This window comes from Notechis scutatus, chromosome 1 (assembly GCF_049901735.1).
Source record: "Notechis scutatus isolate UNSWTSFEM ecotype Mainland chromosome 1, rNotScu1.2, whole genome shotgun sequence".
Classification (NCBI taxonomy): domain Eukaryota; kingdom Metazoa; phylum Chordata; class Lepidosauria; order Squamata; family Elapidae; genus Notechis; species Notechis scutatus.
This window is the reverse complement of record NC_142009.1, coordinates 52375470-52399934: the sequence shown is the minus strand read 5'-3', so window position 1 is coordinate 52399934 and position 24465 is coordinate 52375470. Positions and strand designations below refer to the sequence as shown.

Genomic DNA, 24465 nt, shown 5'->3' with positions numbered 1-24465 from the left:
TGCAAGCCTGCACTCTCCCAGTTACTTCAGCAGCTGCCGCGCGGCACTCTGCTGTGCCGCACAAAGCAGCTGCACTTCAAAAGCAGAGGATAAAGGTGAGTATGGGAGCCTGCATGGGCAGGTGGACCCAAGAGCAGAGCAGTGCAGAGAACTGGTTCGGTCTCCATGGCTCATCACTGCTACTCGCTTAGCAGAACCGGGCTGAACTGGTAGAATACCACCACTGTTAGAATCCTTGGAAAAGAAAGCAGCAGTTGACCAATCATTGTCAAAAATGTAAAGGGAGCTTTAATTCTGATAAACTCCCATGTGCTGGCTAGGCAAATAGCAAAATAAAAGTGAACTATGAAAGTATTTATATCAGTAAAAGTAGAGATTATATTGCACTGTGACAAAAAAGGGATGTCACTTTGCACAGCAAAACCTTTAGCATTTTGAGTTTTCATAATGCTATGGGTTTTCTTCTCTCCTGGCCTCAACTGTGGAGCAGAATTTAGCATCCATTGGGACAACCATAGGATACCCATAGAACAAATCTGGATAACTTTCAAAGAGATAAGAAAAACTTTACACCAGATGCTCCATGAGAGCTCCAAAATGGGTTTGGCTGTTTGCCAAAATGTTAGCAGAATTGTTAGCTAGATATCAAACTTCCTTACTCAATCATCTCAGTTAAGAAGAATCATTTGGAAAGCTGAGATCTTTTTGTATGCTAACTTATCAAAATGCTGATTTTATTTTATAGTAGCTAGCTTTGTTATTAAACACTGGAGGTAGACAACACAAGACATTTATCATACAATAGACAAATGGCACTGGATCGCTAGTTAGATGGTATAATAAGTACCATGTAATTTCTCTTTATTCTTTGAAATCCCACAGTACTGTTAGAGCACAGAATGTTCTTGCTGAGAAATTACTGAAAGAACTGAAAATCAAGTTTTGTTAAATATTCAAATGGTTGCTGACAAACTCTTTCAAATGTTACAAAATGCTGACAATTACTTTTTTCATGCAAATTTCACTGAATGGCTCAGTTCCTCGTAATCACCACTTTATACTCTATCTTCCAAATTATTCTTATTTTTGATCCATTATTAACCTTCTAAAAATGCTGTTGGGGCTTGTATATTTGTGTATATTTAGTTTTCTGATTAGGAAACCTGAATCCAATTATGGTAGTACAAACGGACTGTGGTTTTGTTTCGTAGACAGCAAATCTTTTTTTGCTGATTGACCTGTGCAGTTATTGTTTGCTTTGCCACATCCTTTGTCATCAATGAGACTCTCTCAATCACCAGGATTAAAGGTAGAGGTAAAAAGAGAAGAACATGCTATATAAAGAGAAGTGCATTTTAAAAAGTTAGAATGCCATAAGTTTTACCTATTAGATCTATGACCAAATCCAGAGCCTATTTCACTGTATGCAAAAAGATATTTTGGAACCTATTCTGTGGTAATTTTTTTGCAAATCATATATCACATTGGAACTTGATTAAACTATTGTTAAATTTTAACTTTGCAGATAATTAACATAACCTGCATTCTGAAGAATTGCTTTTGTCATTAATTATCTAATGAACTACCAATATTAGTAATGTGAAAATATTTTTTTTTAAATTGCTATTTTGCAACAAGCCTGGATTACATGTACACATACATACTTTTTTTTCTAAGATTGTTATAAGACAGACTGTTGAAAACATATTTTATCCCAATCAGTGTGTAAAAATAAAATTATCCATAATCACACCATGTTCCTCTATCATACATATCATACTGTTTAGCTGTAATGATCCCCACACACTACACTCACACATCAATTATGATCATCATAATAACGGTCGTTAAGCTCAATGTTCATTATTATCTGGATGCTGGTGACAGCAGATTCAATCATTGGATGCAATGGGCGGGCAGGCATAGTCCCACCCAAGTTTCTGCAGACTGCGATGTGCCACATTAAGTCTGTGATGTCTTCCACATCCCACTTCATTTCAAAAGCTGCAGATGGTAAAGGTCAACTTTATGTTCTGTGCAATAAGCTTAGGTTCTCTAAATTAATTTGTTTGGAGTACTGGCTATTTTTATACTTTGTAGTATACTAAAATTCTATCTGAAAAAAAATATACAGGAACAAATGCTGAGAGCTGGCTAAGTCACCAAAAAGAAGGTATATGACATAAAGCACTATTGACAGTAAGATCTTAAATACCACTTCTTTATTTTGGGAGAAAAGGAACATCTCTAAAGTTGCTGCCATTAGCAAGTTATTGGTCTAAAATCTTTATAGAAGTTTCCTTCTTTGTATTAAAGGCTGTGGACTATCATTTCATTTTGATGGATATGAAATTGTAAGCATTTTGACAAGTGGAAGATTACTTAATAGTTCTTATCCCTTAATACTTCATCACAAAACCATTGTTGATTACATTTTTGGTGCCTAATGCATTCTCATTTTGAAAATTTCATACTTCCTGTAAATGTATTATTAATCATTTGGGATTTTCAACCTAAACCAATATACAGATTAGAATATAACTTCCTTTATATTGTGCTTGTCTCTGGATTTTTAAATGAAGTTCTCAGCTCAAAGTCACATCCAAAATTTGTATGTATACTTGTAAAATTTAAAACTACAGAACACTGCACACCGGGACAACTAGACACAAGGTCAGTTTTTCCCTGAACACCATCACTCTGCTAAACAAATAATTCCCTCAACACTGTCCAATTATTTATAAAGTCTGCATTATTATTACTATTAATCTTCTCATCACTCCTTATCACCCATCCCCTCCCACCTGTGACTGTATGTAACTTTGTTGCTTGTATCCTACTGATTTTTATTGACTCCATTTCCTAGAATGATTTGATTGCTTATTGTACCCTATGATTATTATTAAGTGTTGTACTCAAGTGTTCTTGATTCTTGACAAATGTATCTTTTCTTTTATGTACACTGAGAGCATTTGCACCAAGACAAATTTCTTGTGTGTCCAATCACACTTGGCCAATAAAGAATTCTAATTCTAATTCCATTCCATTCTATTCTATTCTAAATATTGTACATTATATAATATTATATAATAATGTAAAATTGATGGATATTTTGCATCAAAATAAATGCACACTTTTCTATTTTAAACAAAGATTGCAAAATCATATAGAAATTTTATGAAGACATGTAACTGAATATATGGAGATACAGCACTAAGTCTGATTCAAGAAACTTTCTCTAAACAATGCACTTTAATATAAGCAAACATTGCAATGTATCAATGGCTTATTCTTGTCACAATTCTTTTTGCAGGCATTTACCCTTGATAGCTTTTTACCAATTTACCCTTTGCACCTTTGATTTAAACCTAGATTTAAACCTTCAAATTCTTGAAGAGGGAAAACCTTCAAATTCTTGAAGAGGGAAAACTGAATCTGCAGTTGCTACCATTTTGGCAGGAATCGCTGCGGGTAAGCACAACCCATTGTTTTAATTTTTAGCTTTTCTATTTAATTCTTCTAACTTTAATTGTTTTATAATACTTTTTAATTTTTATTAGAGTGTAAGATCTCCAGAGTCAATGTATGTGAGAGTGGCAGCACATTAAATAAAATGAATAAATAAATAAAATAAGTATATGTTGAATATTTATGTACTATTTGTTTAATAAGGAAGAGAGCCATCATTTAGCATCTTCTGTTGTATTTTTGTGAAAAAACAATCCATTGAACAAAAAGCCATTGCTTGTTTTGGTTCAATGGCAAAGATGGATCAGTAAACAATAGTAAAGTTTTTCTCAAGTTGAGTCTGCATTACAGTTACCCATCTGGGAAGTGACTAGGGTATGAATGACTGTGAGTAGAACCTCTCGATCTAGAAGCGGGTGTTCTGACCCAAACCCTTTTCCAATAAAACAAACACGTATCAAAGGGAACATAAATCTTTTAATGATTCTTACGAATCCCCAGTAAAAGGCTGCTGCAACTAATTAAATTTGACAAGCATAAGCCTCGCCAAAACTATGTGAGGCTACCAAGAATAACAGATAAGAAATATTTTATAACACAAGAGTCTTCAAATACCAACTTAAGATACTGCAATGTCCACAAGGCTGGAGTTTCAAAACGTTTTTGCTTCCTACAAAGAACGTTCACTTCACAGCTGGCTTTTATCTTCTTGAAGGAGGGGCCATTACCTTGCAGCCTTACTCCCGAGTCACCCATGACGCTGCAGCTGCTCTTTCCTGTGAGCAGCCCTGTGTGCACGCGCACTTGGCACAGGCTCCTCAGGAACCTCCTCATCACTGCTGCCAGCCCCCACAATCTCTGAAGGCAGTAGTCCACTCCCTAATGGTCCTGGCCCCTCATCTGAGTCCTCGCTCTCCTCAGCCGTCCGCACCTGCTGCCAGCTAACCACAACAGCAGGTGCAAATGGTGGACCACCTGAAGCTGTGCAAAGAGCCTTTGGCTATGACTGCTAGCTGCCTTTTGAACAGGAGATGAGAGTTCAGAAGAACCCTCAAATTGCTCATTGGGTCTATTTGGGGTAATTCAACCCATTCAGAACCAAAGATGATAAATCTCCAGATATAAAAGGTTCCCAAACCCAAAGCCACTCAATCTTACTAGGGTTTAGTTGAAGCGTGTTTTCCCCATTCAGACCACTATAGCCTCCAAGCATTGAGAAAGGATATCATTTAACTCAGAAGTAGCAGAGATATAGAACTGGGTGTCATCGTCATTTTGATGATTCCTCACCTCATGGTCAGGATCTCACATATTGACTTTCATATAAATATTAAACAGGACCAAAGAAAGTACTGAATTCTGTAGCTTCCCACGTAGCAGAAGCAGAAAGCCGGACTTCTCACTCCCAACCAATATAAATTGAAACCCTCAGATAATAGAAAACTGTGACCCCTGTCTTCAACTCCCAGAGCCAGCTCAAAAGTATACCATGGAAAGGAAAAGAACAAGCTCCATATTGTGTCACCAACGTCCAACTACCAAAGCCAGTGAAAAAAATATACCTGGATTGATGGCATCAAAAGCGGCTAAGAGATCAAGTAGAATAAGGATAGATGCACAATGTCCATCCCATTCCCACCAGAAATTACCCAAAAGTGTAACCATGCCTTAATCTGGACTGAAAGGAATCCAGAAAGACCACTTTATCCAGGGGCCTCTGAAGCTGCTGCAGAATCTTCATGAAATAGGCCTTAATAGTTGCTATCACTCATATGGAGTTTGTTCCTCGTTGGTTTCCAATAGCATTCTAGGCATTTCTTCACCCATTTCACCAAGGAGAGTGAAATGAGTGCAATCCATTCCATGGCTTTAGCTGTCCTCTTGTGCCCTCAAGCGACAACCAGGACCTCAACTGGATCATCAGGAATAATCCCTAGCTAGCTCTGAAACCCATTTGGTCCCTCAGTCACTGGGGACACACTGATCAAAGAGCTATCACCTCTCTGATAGTGCCAGAAAATTTCATGGCCACCAGGAAGTGACAAAGGAGTCAAAAAACCTTCATCACTTCCAGATCACATCTCCACTGTTCTGAGAGGAAGATATCAAGTGTGTGACTACTCTCCTATGCAGGGCCTTGGATGGCCTGGGATAAGCCCAGGGTTGTCGTGGGAACCATGAACTCCTGAGCTAACTCAATCCCAACTCCCAGAGAAGGCAGATTGAAGTCCCTAGGACCATAAATCTGGGGAATTTCTCTACTACCTATAAGAGTCTACTGTCTACTGTTCTACTGTGAAATCTATTTTTTAAAATCTGTTGAAGACATACACATATGATCATTACAGCACAGGAGGTAAGACTAGTTCCACATTCAACTCCTCCCTGACCTTCCTTGCTTTGGCTAGCCTTAAGAAGTTGTATCTTCTCCTTGGTTATCCAATACAGCTCACCTTCTTTGTTATCCATTTCTCTGGGTGTTCTTCCCGGAAATACTTGAATCCATACTTTGACTGACCATATTTGCTTGCTCTCTGCATGGACGGAATATATTCACCTGGCACATTATATGAAAATGGCATAAACCTGAAAAGTAAAACATTATATATAATTATTTTTCACCTTACCTTACTAATCAGAAAGCATGTATATTAACAATAAGAAAAATGTATTAAAAATAACTTTTTTCTGTCTTCATTATGGATGTTGCTTTATAGTGCTCTACTAATATACCCAACAGTTGTAGTAGTACATTTGCAAACAATACTCTAATAGTACCATTATGCTATACTACAATAGTATAAACATTAATCACAGAGCACACAATACAATTAAGTATTAAATTATGCTCAAGTGCCAATCCTCAGAAGAGAAAAATGAATATATATTTTCATATAAGGAGTGCATCTGTCCTTATGACTATGGTGATTCTCAGTCATCCAGGTCATGGTTGTCTCAAAGGTGTATTTTCAAAAGGCAACTAGACTTTCTTTGTTTTTCCTTGAAGACATTTTGCTTCTCCTCCAAAAAGCTTCTTCAGTTCTGACTGAATGGTGGAGAATGGAAGGATTTATATTCTTTGCAATCATCTGGTTGTTAGCACTCTTCCTGAGAGTTGTTGAGGCTACTTGGAGGTTTCTCTGTGCCTTCACGATCACTTGAATAGTGCAAATGGATATGGAACCTTCTTGGAATTGCTGAAAGGACTATGTCATTTAATCTCATTTTGTTTTCTAAGTTTTTTGTTTTTTTGCTATATTGATAAATTCTTTCATTACTTCCTGCTTGGACTTTTGCGGCATATTTGGAGTTGCCCTTCAAAATGTTCAGAAACTACAGCTGTTTCAAAATATTGCTGCCAAAGTGCTCACTATATGACTCCTTTATTGCTCCAATAAATAATTACTTTTAGAGCTCTAAACAGTTTGGGATCAAGATGCCTAAAGGATCACCTCCATCTGTAGAAGTGCACCTGCACTTTAAGAGGCCATGCCCATTATTTCATCCAGGTCATGACATTTCTTTCCCTCAGAGATTAATCTAGAATTTTCTCTACTATTAGTTAGTTAGTTTAGTAGGTGTTTGTACGTCTTTCCATTAACAGTACTGAAAATAAAAAAGAAGATTCTCTGTTTATTCAGAGGAAGGAGGAAAGGAGAATGAGAAGAATAAAAGCAAGCAAGCAAGCAATGTAATAAAATAAAACCAGAAACTCAGGTTGTGAGAAGTAGCAGCCAGCAAAAAAAAAAAAAAAAAAAGGCGGGGTGGGGGAGGCATGAAAATGAAAAGCTGTCCTAAGCAGATACAAAAACTTGAAGGGGTGGGGGGAGATTTGAAAACATAGGCAATAAAGGGAAAGCAAGCAGAAATTAATGGGAGCATGAGATAATGATGGAAATGGAATAAAGGAGAAGGTAGGTATCCCCAAGTTTGGGCAGCATAAAGCAAAGGGAATTGAATCACATTACAGATAGTCCTCAACTTACAACCACAACTGAGCCCAACATTTCTGTTGTTAAGTGAAACATTTGTTATGTGAATTTTACCCCATTTTACAAACGTTCTTTCCATGGTTGTTAAGTGAATCACTGCAATTATTACATTAGTAACACGGTCGTTAAGTGAGTCTGGCTTTCCTATTGACTATGCTTGTCAGAAGGTCGCAAAAGGTGATCACATGACATTGGGACACTGCAACTGTTATAAATATGGGTCAGTTGCTAAGTGGCTGAATTTTGATCACGTGACCATGGGGATGTTGCAATGGTCGTAAATGTGAAAAAATGGTCATAAGTCACTTTTTTCAGTCATATTGTAACTTTGTACGGTCACTAAATGAAGTGTTGTAAGTTGAGAACTACCTGTACTTTGACAGAGGTCTCTGTAAGGTGGAGAGTACCAGCAACTTTTATAAACAGTACAATCAGTAGAGAAGAATTTTGGAAACTATTCTAGTATCCTAGGTAAGGATATAATCAGTTACTTAGCACAGAAATTACTGAGGAAGAACTAATCTATAACCTCTGATGCTTATTTATTTAAATATTTTCAACATTCACATCATTGATTTATGATGGAACACAATGAATAGAGAGATTCAAGAACAAATAAAACACAATAAATCAAATCAAACAAAAACTAATTGTATCTTCAGGTTTATGTAGACAGGCAGGTCTTAACGAAGTGCTGAAATGTGGCAAATCTTGAATCACTGAAGGAAGAATATCTGACAATTAGGCTGCCAAAGCAGAGAAGGCCTTATATTCCATCTCCCCATGATGAAATAATGCAGAGAGACCTTTCAGCAGCACTTTATACCTTTGGCAGGTATAAAACAACAAGAATTGCTGAAATGTAAATGATTGAATTTTTACTTTTTTACTCAACACTTATAGCAGAGCAGAAACCATTGTCCTTTGGTGCAACTGTTTCAGTACGACTGTTTTGTATATCACTTCTGAACAAATCTAACTGCTACATTATAGTATATAATGTATGGGTTGTTATAACTAATGGGTTGTTATAACTCTTCATCTTTGGCTCAAGGGCTGTGCCACACAGTGCATCTTCCACATTGCATCTCTAAATTTCGCTGAATTGGAATAACTCAGGTGAGTTTTTAAATTCTTCCTATATAAATATTTAAAATGTTATTTTCTGAGAGGTTATGTAGAAAAGTGTGGAAAAGGGGGGAAATTGAGGACAGTTATATTTTCTGAAGCATTAACAATATTACAATATATTTGCTGTGTATTACTATTGTAATGTCAATTAAAAAGCCTGCTTATTTTAAAATAGCCTCTTATTTTAATAAACTTACTGAATTTTATGTAAAAATTCTCTGTTGAAAAAAATTAATATTTTATCAGCTGTAAATTACATCAATAAACCTTCCTTGTGGAGAAACAAATTGGTCTTTATTAGCATCTGGCCAGTCAAATTGCCCATAAAGCCTTCTAAACCAAGGGCTCTTGAAAATTAACAAAACAATAGCACAGAAGAAGCAGAGCTTTAAATTATACAAAGCTACAGAAGCATGTATATACTCATGGGACAGGTGGCTCTCATAGAAGACAGATTATAGCACTTCCAGGGCTAATTTGCACTTGGGATGGACATCACACACACAAAAAATTAATGTGGCTCCAATGTCCCTGAGTATACATAGGAGGTACAGAAAGCCGGCTGCTCCACTTAGAGTTTTTATCACTTCTGAATTGCATTTTAATAGTACATTTTTCTTCAGTTCAGACATTAAAGAAAATTGGCTCTCTCTAGGGATTGGATGACAACTGAAATGACAAGGCTAGTACTTAGGAATTTGCCTATGGAAGCATGGAATTTAAGTAATCTAAATATTCAGAAGTTTTGCTTTTTATGATAAGGTGCACATTGTTGCAAACCATCAATGACAATGTTACTTAGTTACTGTAAAAACATGTACTTTACAATAGAAAAGTAGAAACATATACTTTTCCATTATTTCTAGGACTACAGACACTGCTACTAGAAATTAAACTTAAATTTATATTCCCAGGAAGCATTTTATAATAAAATAAACATTGAGAATAGCCAAGATCAAAAAGCGATACTGAAAATACTTTTGGAAAATGAATGAATGATCCAAATGAATGTATATTAAAACCTATAACGAAATGGCTTTCACTAAAGTTTGAACATGAAATCGCCGAAGCAATGGGGAGCCACACTGAATTTAAATGATTTTGAATAGTTATACAGAACCAGATTTTCCTGTTTAGATTTTGAATCAGAATGCTGCATACTTCAACATAAAATTAATCTGAACAAATTTAAGATTTTGTGCTTCTAGAAAAGTTGTTCCTTAAATAAGTGTAAAAAGACAAGGTGTTTTATTTAATGGTTCTTGGATGGGAATTATATTCTTACAGGATGTGAATTTGTGTTTGGTAAAACCAAACTTCACCTATATTCAGGTGAAGGATATTGCAATGCTATAATAGCTGCTGAGCTTGCTACATGCACTACATTGTAAAGTGTTCAGATTTTCTGAAATAATGTATAAAGTACTCAATATCAAATTGTAAGGGAGCAAAGCAACATTTTATGTAAAAGGTTGCACACATCTGATGAAAACCACAAATCTCCACATAGTAAGTTAGTTGAGAACATTTGGTTAAAAAATAAAAACAGAAGGAAATATTACTGATATCATTGTGGAGATCTGTTTCAGGCTACTGAGACAGGTGGAAAACTTAAATAACACCTTGCAGTGTCCACTGCCTTCTGTAATGACACAAAAATGACAACATGCACACTGTAAATACCATTACATACTTCCATCTTAATATCTGACATAATGTGTGGTGGTGTTTTAATTTTCCCTCCCCTACCTGAATATATCTACCATTCTACATTCAAATTATCCAGGAGAAATTTGGAGGGATGAAGAAATTTCAATAATTTTAGTATTTTTCGACAGACAATTTCTACCAATAATAAATAGCTTCATATATTCCAGATTTAGTTTGACATTCATGTAGAGGAAGTCATCAAATTAATTGACAGTAACACACAACAGGATAGAACAGCCAGATTTAGAATAGTCTTGGCAAGCTGGAAAAGTAAGTCCAAGCCAACAAAATATATTTCATGAATTCATTTTAAATTGGAAGAATAAGCTGCATAAATATAATATTCATCTGTAAAGAGCCAAGGAGATGGCCTTGAAAGAAATATTCAGAATCCATTACATAATCACAATGGACACAAAACATTCCTTAAGTCCTGGGAAGGGAGACAGCATTGAGACTTTGGATGATTCCCCTCTTTATTTTCTGGAGTATAAGAGGAAGGGTAGGAAAAAGACCAGGAGATTTTCAACCATACTTCTACTGCAGCTGATATCAATAAAGTATAATTCTAGTATTCCTGAGGAGCCAATTTCCTGGCCTGAACTACCTAGTAGAACAAGGGTGTCAAACTCGCATCATCACGACTGTATCACATGACTTATTGTGACTTTTTCCCCTTCACTAAACTGGGCGTGGCCAGTGCATGAGACATCTGGTCCACAAGTTTGACAGCCCTGTTTTAGAGCTCACTTAATGAAAACTAATGATCTAAATAGGAGTCAGATTTGCAATACAGTATGTAAAAATCTGGTGATTCTAGATGAGAAGAACAGAGGCCTAGCATTCCGATCATCATTTATACTTTTTGTTATGTTTACATCAGGTCTTATATGCTATCCTGACACTGCTATTTAAGGGTATACTATCCTATCATTGCTGTTGAAGGCTATTAACACACATAGATGTGGATATAAGGATGAGTGAAGATGTATTATTAGAGTTGAAGATATTTATATTTTTATTGAGGTTAGGAAAGATTAAGAGTTGATAACGTAGTCATTATCAAATATTTGGAGGATTTTCAAACATATGAAGAAGAAAATTTAATTCAGGGAATTCAAACCAATGAGATTACATTATAATAGAAACTATTTCTGCCAAAGATTAAAAGACAAGTTAAAATGATAGAAAATTCTGGTTATATAACATTTACATTATTGCCCAGTTATCAGTTTTTAACATTGCATACTTCTCATTTTCTGATATTAAACTAAAAATCATGAGGCTGTTTGATTGTAATACCAGTTTACAGGAGAAGCAAACGTTTCAGATAAAATGCAGCTTAGTTCTATCTAATCAAAAATAACAGAGACCTCTTAATTGCAGACAGTTCTAGAGTTCTTTAATTATAGAGAGGCTTATTATCTGCATCCCCAGTGTTATAAAATACCAGAACTTCATTAGAAAAATTAAGGTGGAAAAATGAAGGCACTACTTTGTATATTTCCAGTGGAAATTAGCTAGAAGATGCAAAGGAATACTGGATCAAAAGAGGGTAATCATGCTTAACTGTGCCCTAGAGCACCAGCATTTATAATACGATTTGCTCAGTAACTACCATTCCTATTACTGCTTGTATGGGGTATTCTGTGTTAATGGGGTTAGCTGATTTAGTATTGTAACTTAAAAAGGCTCTGCTGATTAATAAATGTCACACACTGTGCTAGTAATTAAAGTAAATGGAAGAGTTACAAACAGAATGTTGAATGGTTAAAGCATTATCTGAAATATATGATAATCCCTATTTATAGGAGTAGTCCAGAAAATATTCAAATTGCTAAAGTTAGAAAGCATCTTAAAATCTAGGCATCATTTGCAAAAATACCCTGATATGTGAGATTGGTTCAACATAGTATTCAGTGTTGTTGTTGTTTTTACACATTCCCTTTGCTCTTCACTCCTGTAAACACAAAGCTAAAATCTCAAATAATTTGTGCAAGGGAGAATAATACATACTTGGAAATATCTCATACTACATAAAAACAATATGGGCAAATAACTTTTGGATAAATGGTTCTCAAAAACTGATATAGGTAAAATACACAATATTTTGACATGATCTATTTTGAATAGAATAGAATAAAATAGAATAGAATAGAATAGTTTATTGGCCAAGTGTGATTGGACACACAAGGAATTTGTCTTGGTGTAAATACTCTCAGTATACATAAAGAAAAGGTACATTTGTTAAGAATCAAGAATCATAACGTACAACACTTAATGATAGTCATAGGGTACAATCAACAATCAAATCATACTAGGAAACAGTCAATATAAATCGTAAGGATACAAGCAACAAAGTTACAGTCCTACATCCACAAGTGGGAGGGGATGGGTGATAATTTTGCAAGATTAATGGATCAAATACAGGTTATTGTTATTTCATATTCCTTCCCTGCTCCTAAGTAAGTCCAGTGATAGATCTGGTCTCCAATCAACTGGAAGTGGTAATTAGTACTATCAAAACAGGCCAGGCCTACCATTATTAAAAGGCAGATGCTTCATGTAACTGATCATGCTTTGAAAATGAAGAAATTTATTGTTGAAGTTATTATTATTTGGGTTGAAAAACAAAGTTGTTTAATTTTTATATCTCAAGCAAAAATAGTATTGATTTCCTGCAATGCTAAATATTATGATGAGGAACCATTATTTGTTCTTCTACCTGAGTAACTAAACATTTGAAGTTGTTCTGATGCATACCCACATGAGTTGAAACATTTGGCTGTGCTAACTATCTTTGAAACGTTTGCTACCGCAAAATCTTATGGTAACTAAAAACAGAATTAATCCTTCAGATGCAGCCCTAAAGAAAGAATGAGGCACAGTTCCAGTTAAATCCATATTAGACTAGAAATGAAATTTTCATATCTAAGGGTTAATAATGTCTTTCTGAACATCTTATTTTGAAAGATCCATTATACAGTACGTCTACGATAAAATTCACTTAATAACCTAAGACAGGGGTGGGATTCCACTGGTATAACAACCAGTTTGGTGACTGCATGCTTTGCGAGTGCTCTGCATTTTAAAAAGCTCTAATACTTACCTTGTACTGCAGTCCCTGTGAATAAAACAGTTGAGGCGCGGCAAACCACTCTGCCGTGTGAATCAGCTGTGCTCTAACAAAAGGAAATAAAGCACAGGACAGAACAGTGGTGGGTGGGTGGGCCCACATGCTCGTCGCAGCAAACTGGTTTGCTGCCAGCTAATCTTTGGAGCAAGGGGTTTGCCCAAACCAGTCTGAACCAGTAGAATCCCACCCCTGACCTAAAATATTCTGAATGTTAAAATGATATCATGAAATGTTAAAACAAAGGGAGCATGAAATGTTAAAACAAAGGGAAGTGTTCCTATGTGAACAATGGAGTTATACAGCACATGACTGGGTCTATGCAGAAGATAAATGGGATATTTAAGTTACAAACAGGCTTAGATGAACAATGTTTATATAAAGACATCTATATTAAGAAACTTAGCTTAGTTTTAATTTTTTTAATGAATAATTGCTCAATTTCCAATCCTGAACAATTTCCCAACAACACTTTCTTAAATATCACCTGTTAATGTGCATGCTTCTTATAATACAAATGAATATATAAACTGAGTGAGGTTATGGGCTGATACTGAAAGCTTTGTTGGAGTTGCTGACAGAGTAATTTCTCAGGAATATTTAATTTATTCGATCATGCTTAATGCTGTAAAAGAATTTGTCGATTAAAGAAACTACTTGGTATTTTTAAATTTATGCACATAATTGGAGTTTTCTAAGATATTTCCTATATTTACATTGTGAGTTATCTATAGCCTGTTGAATGGGTCACATGCAATCAATCAATCAATCAATCAATCAATCAGAATACTACATAATAATAATCCAACCAATGAATCAATCTGTTTAAAAAACACAGATTTTGTCTGTATTCATTCCAAATAAACTGAACAAGTTTAAAGTATAATAAATAAAACAGAAAAGATAAGTCACATACTTTTCATCCTGTATACGGTTTCGCCATTCTTCTTGTCTTTGTTTTTCTTGGGCAAGTTGAAATGAACTACTTGAGGCTACCACCTGCACAGATGGTTCCAAGGGTTTGAACCGTTGCTGGAGTACATCAACAGTATCACGGAAAGGTCCCTGAGGGTTTCAAGTGAAATATTTATTTTTGCCTTCTTTTATTTTGGAGGAGCTTAGATTGTATACAGAGAAGAAATAATGTTTGCAATTAATAACTTCATTTTAGAAATCTCCATCCAACATCTGAAATTAAGACTACCATGAAAGATTAACCTTGTAGATGCTGATAATTTCTAGAAAGAGAATCATGAGATTCTTTTAAAATAAAAATAATAATGTCCCAAAGTGCGGGGTGAATCTTGTTGCTGAGTCTGAGGTGAACTATGTAGAGATCTTTGTTGGTTTGACTCAGCAACAAGATTCACCCCGCATTTTGGGACAAATCCAAACAACTCGCTGTCTGGAGAGCCGAAACACAGACCACCCTCAAGACAGACACACACACCAACAAACTCAGAAAACTACAAAAACACCAGAAACAAACTCCTCCACCCTCACAGCCACACATGAAACAAACAGTGCACAACATCTCAGACAAGATCCTCACCGAAGCCGAAACCAATGTCCTTTCAAAAGGATTCAACTTTACTGTCGCTCCCAAACACATCCCCACAGAAACCATTATATGTGGAGTTGAAACCAGCCTGACCAAAACCAACCCTGATGATGCTAACAGAATCAGACTCAAAATCACCAACATCCTCTGCACCAGCAAACCACCCAAAAGCAACTTATCCAAAGAAGAACAAACTGCACTACTTAACTTGAAAGAAGACACCAGCATAATAATCCTACCAGCAGACAAGGGCAATGCGACAGTGGTTATGAACACATCTGACTACCAAACCAAGTTAACCAAGTTAACCAACCTACTCCAAGACCTCACATACAAACTTCACACCCTCACTAACGTATTAATTTCCAACGGATTCCAAAGAAACACTATCACCAATCTAATCCGAAAAGAGATAACCCCCAAAAAACCAAGACACAGAACAAGACAACAGTATCGCACTCCTCCCCTACATCAAAGGCACCACAGACAAAATCAGCAAAATTCTCCACAAACACAATATCAGGACAGCCTTCGGCACTGACCAAAAATAGCCAACATCCTAAGAAATCCCAAAGACAAGATCCAGCTAGAAAACCAAGGAGTTTATGAAATACCATGCAACAATTGCCCAGCCACATACATTGGACAAACCAACAGGAGAATAAATGCACGCATCGCAGAACACAAAAACTCAGTCAGAAGAGAAGAAAATACTTCCTCCCTCTTCCAGCACCTTAAAGCCACAGGACATGAAATTAATTTCGAAGGAACCAAATTAATATTCAACACTGAACACTCCAGCAAGAGAATAATCAGGGAAGCCATCGAGATAGAGAAACACCCCCATAACATGAATAGATGGGATGATACCTCCCGCCTACCAGACATCTGGAAGCTAGCCCTCACCAACAAACGAGTCCCAGCCACGAAAACCAACACCAGACCCAAAACAACACGGGACACCACTGCCAACCCCCCTCATCAGACCCAGGCCCAAGCCCATCCTATAAACGAAGGACAACCAGCATCCAGAAAACAGACCATGGCTGCTTCGCCAGCTGTCGCACCCCCCGACCCCAAAACCAAACAAGCTGACACACGCCAAGAACACAGACCCAGGCCCCAAACTCAAAGCCAGATTAAAACCCAGAATGCTACATCACAGCCACCCGCTCAGGATATCACATCAGAAAACCCAGGAAATTACACCACAAGAACTCAAGAAGTTGTAACACAGCAAATGACCCAGGATATCACAGCACAAGACCAAGGATACCACAGCAATAAATCTCACAAGGTCATCACACAACCTATTACCCAAGCCGTTACTACACAGGAGGCTAATGGAAAAGAGATCAAAACACAAACGACCCAGGAGATTACAACGCAGGACCCAGGATACCACAACAAAAGAACTCGCAAGCCCATCACACAACCCATTACCCAAGCTGTTAAAACACGAGAGGCTAATGGAAAAAAGATCACTACAAAACAAACAACCCAGGAGATTACAACACAAGATCCAGGATATCTCCACAACAAAACTCACAAGGCCATTACACAGCCCATTATACCAACATCAACTCCATCAACCAATCAAGAGGCAGCAGCGAAGCCAACCAGCCCCCACCACCAGTATTTATAGTGAGATGGCAGCTCCGATCACACACTGCTTGCACTGGCACGAAGCCGAAAGCACCAGCCTGAGGATGGCGAGTTGGACCTCACTGAAACGTTGCCAAGATACTCTCAATCTTACATGGGAAAAGACCCGAACACACCTAGACCTACATATATATACACACATACACATACACATAACATATACATACACATACACATACACATACACATACACACACACACACACACACACACACATATATATATATATATATATATATATATATATATATATATATATATATATTTGTTTTCTTAAGTTTTGCTGGTACTTACATGTATGGTATTCAGCTTTGTTCGGGTATTTTCCCACGTCATTATAGTTGTGCTTTTAAAGTTGTAGCAGCGTTTCGGCAGAATCTCATCTGCCATCATCAGGCTTCTATAGACGAACACAATACAGAAGCCTGATGATGGCAGTTGAGATCTGCTGACCAAACTTAAAGCAACTAAACGTGGAAAAACCGAACAAAGCTGACACTCCATTTCTAATACCATACATACTCTATACCTATACATACATACATACATACATACATATATATATATATTACTGTAATTGCATTCAGCTATGATTAGTTCTTTGGTTTGTAGTTATCAATGGTGATATTTGAACATATGAATGGCTTATAAACTAACCCCTACATTTCAGTTTTCTGTAAAAAGACATTGTCAGACCTTGTAAAAATTCCTTATATCACCTCTTGCCGTTAGGTAATTGTGAATATAAATTCACCAAGACTATCATTAGCACTATAACTTGATACCATTTACAGTCAGCTGTGACTTTGCTGAGCCACTAATTACAGCCTCTTTCCTTTTTAGCCACTGTTGTTCTACTTGTGAAGTAAAGAAGCAAATTCCCCTCCTTCCAAAGGAAGTGAAGGCAAAATCCTAATCATGCCTCTTCTTCTGAAGGATCTCTTTAAATAGGTTATCACTAACAAGTCACAGCTGGAGTTACTGCAAGAACTGAGTGAAGACTGCAGGGCTAATAAAAAGAAATGATTCACGCCTCATTTATGTTCACTTATGTTTTACATTAATAGAAACCAATAATAGGAACCAGTTACCATAAAAGTCATGGACCATAAATAACACAAATGGCAAATAAGTATCATCTAGTACTTTTCACAGCTGGACAAGAGGATTGCTATATTTGAAAGTTGTTAATGGATTTTTACTGGAACTTTACTTTTTAAAGGCACAAACAGCATTCAGATTCCATTGACAATGTCAATAACTACAGTAGTTATGTATTGTGCAAGATTTCTTCTGCACCCCAATTAGTTTACTTCTAGATTCACTATGGAACCCCTTCAATACTTTTAAATGATTACAGAAGAAATTTAAAAGATGGGAGGGAGATGCAGAGTTTAGTTAGTGGTATAAAATAATACACATTTATTAAAATAGTTTGGAAAATTTGCATCTGAGAACAATCAGTAAAAAGAAAATTAACTGACTATCTGACTGTACTATATAGAATACAACATGAGAAACGTATTACAAAACAAAAGGGGCTTTTGATTTTTCGTTTTATTTTTGTAGTTCAAAATCCATCCAATTCTCCTAACGTGACATTTCAGAATAAATAGTACAATTCACCACAGAAGCAAAGTTGTCATGGAACAGAGTGGCAATTCACAATCCATACAGTAATATTAAAGCTGCATGGATAATACCTGCACTTTTTAAGACAAATTACATAACAGAGATGTGACTGAAAAAAATCCTGAGATTACATTTATTTATAACACACATCTGGCAAAATATTCCTGTACTGAATCTTATTTCTATAAGCCATTTTGATAGTTGCCTGTTGACATTCAAATTATTCATCATAGGTTGACTTTTAGTTGACAATTATGAATATGTTGCTTATTTAACATTAGCAATGGCATACTGAAACGGGGACCTGGCTTAATCCTGAATTTCCCAGTGCTGAAACTGTAATCCATGGAGTTGAATCATTGGGTTATCCAATCTAATTGGAATATACTGGCCCTTCAAATGTTGAGGTATAAATTTGTTACTACTTTCTCCCTTGTACCTTTTTAACTAAAAATGCCAAGGGATGAATCTGAGACCATTATCTCAGAATCCATGGCTAGAGACCAGAAGAGGAAAACAATTTCCTACAATTGTTTTCACTGAACATTGTTGAGGTCATTAACTCTGGTACACTGTGGTTTTTATTTCCCCCCGAATCCCATCTATATTAAAAATTAGATTTGGCAAATACTGGAATTCATAATGCCACTTTTGTGGCCTTGACAAATTCAATGAAGTACAGAAGAATTCAGTGAAAGAGTATGAGAGATAACAACGAATAATGTTTTGGGAGTGCAGTGAAGGGAGGAAGTATATGGTTCAACAGTAAGAATATTAAGGCAAGAATGTGCCTTTTCTCCTTCATTATTTAATATAGAAAGATTGGTTGTCATGATGTATAAAGAATGCTAGTGGTGATGTTAGAAATTTCTCTATTGGTGACATACTTTTACATAGTGGATGCCATATTGAGAGCTGCAAATCAAACTGATTTGTAGCAAATGTCTGATAGAGTGTATGATTCAATATGGACGTGAAAATTAATGTATCAACTATGTAAAACTATGTGTTTGATAATAAAAATGGGTACATAATTTCAAAGCATACAAAATAGTGAAAAACAAGGGAAAGTCCATGAATTAAATACAGTAGTTCTTGCTTTACAACAATTGGGACCATATCACTTAGTGATGGCAATCCTAGTTGCCCATTCCCAGGACCATGTGGGTTGTTAAGCAGGAAGAGGCCCAGGCAAGGGGAATGGTGGGGGGGGGGGAGGGCATGGAAGCCACAAATGTGCTGCAGCTGGGTGCCAGGTTGAGAAAATGGGGCAATGGGGCTGCAGGTGGGCCAGCAAAGGCCATGGGAAGATCTGAAGGAGTAGATGAGCAGGCTAACATAAGTCAAGGTAGGTGGGGGGAGTGTTATGGGTGCATGGGCACCATAAAGTACAGGAGACCAGTGAGATGCTAGGGAATATGAAATGCCTGGGATCTCATACTCTATAGCATGGGTATCAAACTCACGGCGTCACATTGCCATCATGTGATGTTACATGATGTTTTTCCCCTTCACAGAGCTGGTGTGGGTGTGCCCTGTGCATGACACATCTGGCTCGCAGGCAATAAGTTTGATACTCCCTGCTCTATTGTGGTGATTCCTCAGGAGAAAAACCATTGGAAGTGACTTACAGGAGCAACTTGTGACTTCATTGTCAGTTTCCCATTGGCTTTATTTGTAGGAAACTGGCAGGGTAGGTCACAAATGGCGACCATGTGACTGTGGGACATTGGAACCACTGTGACATCAATTTTAGGAGTTCTACTTGCCATTGTTAAATGAGGACCTGACTTTCAACTTCCTGCTGGCTTTCCCATTGCCTTTGCTTGTGGGAACCTGGCAGAATACGTTGGAAGTTGTGACCAGATTATTGCAATTTGCTGCAACATCGTAATCATGAGCCAGGACTCCAGTGTCCAGGTTACAATCACATAATTGAGGGGATGCCTCAATGGCTACCCTGAGTCATAAGTCCCTGTTATTCAATGCCATGACAAGTTTGAACAGTGACTAAAAGAGCAGTCATAACCTGAGGCCCATCTGTACAAACATAAAATGATAACTGTGTCATTGGGGCAATCAAGTTTTAGTTTTACAAACAATTTAACAAAATTGTGCTGCATTGAAGGAAACTGAATCATATTGGTTTGACAAGAGTAACTGTACTTAAAATAAATCAGAATTGTCTGAGTACTTCAACATACAGTATAGGGAAATTATTATCATGTTAGGGACATATGGGCCAGTAGAAATTAAGTCCTTAAGAATTTACATATATCAAACTCTTTCCACAGAGATAAAGCAGCAATATGTTCCTAACTGAATTCCAAGCAAGAGTTGTGTGTCTTAGACCAGTGGTCACCAACCATAAGAAAATGTTGGTGGTCTGCAGAAAAATTATTTGCATTCGTATATTGCACTAAATACCATTTACCTTTTAAAAAATTCACATTAGTGGTCCATGGGATTTAAAATTATGAATTTAGTGGTCCCTGAGGTCTGAAAGGTTGGTGACCCCCGTCTTAGACAAATATAATTTTAGTGCTGGATTGTTGTGCCCTTCTAGCAAACTAACTGGATTGTATTGCTGGCCACTGATTTGTATACAGTTTGAACCATAAAATTTTGATATGCCTTGGATTTGCCTTGATGAAGTTAAGAAAAACCATTGTTTAAATACTTGAATATTTAAATTAGCTCTACTGTCTGATCTAACATTCTATACTGTCTGATTTAACATTCAGGAATGCAGCCTGAGTGACTTGACAAAAATTAGGATCCCGGTTTTACTATAATTGTTCTTAAATACTTCCTCAAAACAATATTAGGCATTCAGACCTGATGTTAATTCAACTGATGTTTGCATCAGTAGCAATACATCATTTCGCCAAGCCAGATATTGTCACGCACAGGCCACGCCCACCCAGGCTCCACAAAAGCAAAAAACAAAATCATGATACATCACGATCCGGCCCATGGCACGAACCAGTTTGACGCCATGCCTTAGAGTAAGATTTCAATGTACTTACTCATTTATTTCTGAGTATGGCGTCCTAAATTACTCATGTTTACTGTAAGAGAGTTGATATACCCTGTCTTATGTCTGGCATAATTGTTTGAGATCAGATTTCTTTAGTATGGTGGCCTAGTGACTTTGGTCTAGTGGTTAAAGCACCAGGTTAGAAACCGGGAGACCTGGAGTTCTAGTCCTGTCTTTGCCATGAAAGCTAGCTGGGTGACCTTGAGCCAGTCATTCTCTCTCAGGCAAACTCCTCACAGAGTTGCTGTTGTGGGGAAAATAAGAGGAGGAAACTGTGTGGGATAAGTTTTCTCTCCTGAGTTATTTGTAAAAATAATAAGGGTGGGATAACAAAATAAACAAACATACCCAATTTCCCCAAAAGGAGGATCTGACTAGCAAGCTACAGCAGTGCATGAGAGACAGATACATAGCTTTGGATCATTTTCCTCAATAAATTTTAACTCATTTGTTTAATTGGGTTCTCTTTTTTTAGTTTTAGGACCTATTTGGAGAATAAATCACATTTAGGTCGTATTTATGTGGAAATACTGAAAATTCGGAAGAGTTCACAAGTGTTTAAACACCACTGTGTAAGACAACAGTTTGTAATTGTGTTTATTTCTGAACTAAAAATCATATATCAGATAGAACATACCCTTCAGCAGTATAAATATTATCTATAGAAACTAAATGTCACTTTCCTTAAGTGAGATCTAAAGATGAGTTAACATTTATTCCTTAAACACTTGAAAAAAATGCAGCTCATACTTTAACACTCTCCTTGAGCACTTTTTTGCTATCATAACGTACGGTGGCTAATATGGAAAATACAGTTAATGTCAAATAACTGCTGTCACAAAATACTAAGCCATAAGCATGGTTAGTAATTATAAATCCCCATTTTAACATCACCCAGCTATTTTCAAAACAGCGCGTTCTGCTGGATTTTCTTTCCCAGCTGTTTCATCAGCTCAGACCAACATCCTTTCTCAGAAATATACCTCTAAACTGTGTTGTCCATGGATTTAGCCGTGTGACTCCCATTAACATCAATAAGAGTCACACAGTTAAATCTACACACAGCACTTTGAACATTTACTCCACAGCATACATCCCAGGACACTGAAAGGATTAAAGTATTATATCGCAAATTCCCCCTTCAAGATACCAGAAAATAAACAAAACTCTTCTGGCTTTGTTCTAAAAGGCTTTAAGTTTATTGGTGTCTAGACTAAGGGGGAGAAAAGATTACAAAATAGCATTTTTTAAATGAAATATCAGATCAACATAACAATTTGTGGTTTTGCATTGGTCAATTATAATCAGGATACTCCATCCACCCTAAGGGATAGCTTAATTGGTTTTAAATGACCATTGACCACCGCAACAAGTTTTTAGTGACTTGAGATTTTATACTCCTATTCTAAATAGTGGCATTTTCTTTTTGGCTTTTAAAATACTTAAGATTCCTACATAATGTAGACTTAACAAAGTTATACCTCCCAAATGTATATTCCTGTTGACTTTGTAAATTTCTTAAATTTATTTTTTTATTTGTGGAAAATTTAATAAAGTAAATCGAGTAAAAAGATTACATTCTCAGCAAGATAGATAAATTTATCACTTTTTTTTTTACCTGAGGCTGCAAATAAGACTAGTGGAAAATCATATAAAGCAGGGGTCGCCAACCTTTTGGACCTCAGGGACCACCAAACTCATAATTTTAGATCCCAGGGACCACTAACCGGTTCTGTGGGTGTGGCCTAATTTGTGGGTGTGGCTTGGTGGTCATGTGACTGGCTGGGCATGGCTTGTATGTAAATATTATAAATATTTATATAAATATTGAATTTTTTATAAAAAAAGAGCAACTTTTACCCAAAATCAGGCAAAGCAGGCAGATTGAGTTGCTCACAGAATCACAGATTCATTCAGAGATCTATCTATCTGCCATTGGCTAGCTCAGTCTATCACATAAAATTTGCTTGCAAGCAAACTCACAAAATTAACTCACAACACACCATGCATGTAAATATTGAATTTTTGTATTTAAAAAAAGAGCAACTTTTACCCAAAATCAGGCAAAGCAGGCAGGCAGATTGAGTTGCTCACAGAATCATTCAGTGATCTATCTATCTGCCATCGGCTAGCTCAGTCTCTCAAATTTGCTTGCCGTGAGTCTGCACTGAATTTGCTTGCAAGCAAACCATCAGTCCTAAGGGAGGTTTGGCTGTGCTGAGCCGAAGATCTAAAGACTAGCTAGAAAGCAAGAAATCCAACCATTTCCTGCTGCCTAGCTAATCTAAATCTCCCGGCACAGCAGAACAGATGATGGTTGGAAAAAAGAAAAACAGAAATTTAGCAGGCAAGTTTACTGGGTAAAGAGTGAGTGGGTGGGGAGGGTTCCCGTGGGCCATGTGGGCAGCGCAGCCTTGTGTTTCTGTGCAGCCTGGATTAATTGCTTTGGGGGGGGTGCTCTGGGGGTGAGATATCTCTGCGGCCCACCAAAATTTTCTCGCAGCCCACTGGTTGGCGACTGCTGATATAAAGTGTACTAACAATATATTTAACCAAAAAATACTGAAACCAATTTTTAAATGTGAAACATGTTCCATGTAAACACATAACACATGAGCATCCTAGTCTTATCAGGATAAATTGTTTCCTACATTTTGATATTCCTGCTAAGGCCCCTTTGCCTTGAGTATTATTATAAAAGGATTATGGCTATTTTAGTAAAAAAGGTCATCAGTTCAAAACAATCGGGGGGGAGGGGGGATAAAAACGGGAAATAAATAGGAACAAATTACAAAGTGTTGGGCTTTCCAAATATTCTACTCATTTAATTTAATTGTTTCCATGTCTCCGTGATACCATTTACACTTTCCCCAAATTTGAAAACCTTTGTGGAGAGGAATCAAAATTAAAAAGCTAGAGGAATAATCGTTGAAAAGCAATCGGGAAAACCAGCAAGGGATTGGATTCCTCCACAATGGGTCTTCTTGAATTCTAACTACCTCCTATATTAAGACTAAATACAGAAATATAACAGAGTGATCTTGTTGATATCCTGATCATCAGAAAAATGCAACTCTGGATGGTTAATTACTGAAAGAAGAGAGACCCAAGAAAATCAAGATGCAGGAAGATT

General features: G+C 36.7%; 1 protein-coding gene across 3 annotated transcripts in view; it reads right to left on the bottom strand.

Annotated features, from left to right (window-relative positions):
* Window positions 1-24465, bottom strand: part of SPATA17 (spermatogenesis associated 17) — a 98784-nt gene that overhangs the window by 17830 nt on the left and 56489 nt on the right. For all 3 annotated transcript variants that reach the window (XM_087964001.1, XM_026680345.2, XM_087963991.1), the window contains 2 exons: window positions 14351-14499; window positions 5922-6054 (listed from right to left, as the gene is read on the bottom strand). In XM_087964001.1, coding sequence (XP_087820127.1) covers window positions 5922-6054; window positions 14351-14499 — 282 coding nt within the window. The remainder of the gene's footprint in view (window positions 1-5921; window positions 6055-14350; window positions 14500-24465) is intronic.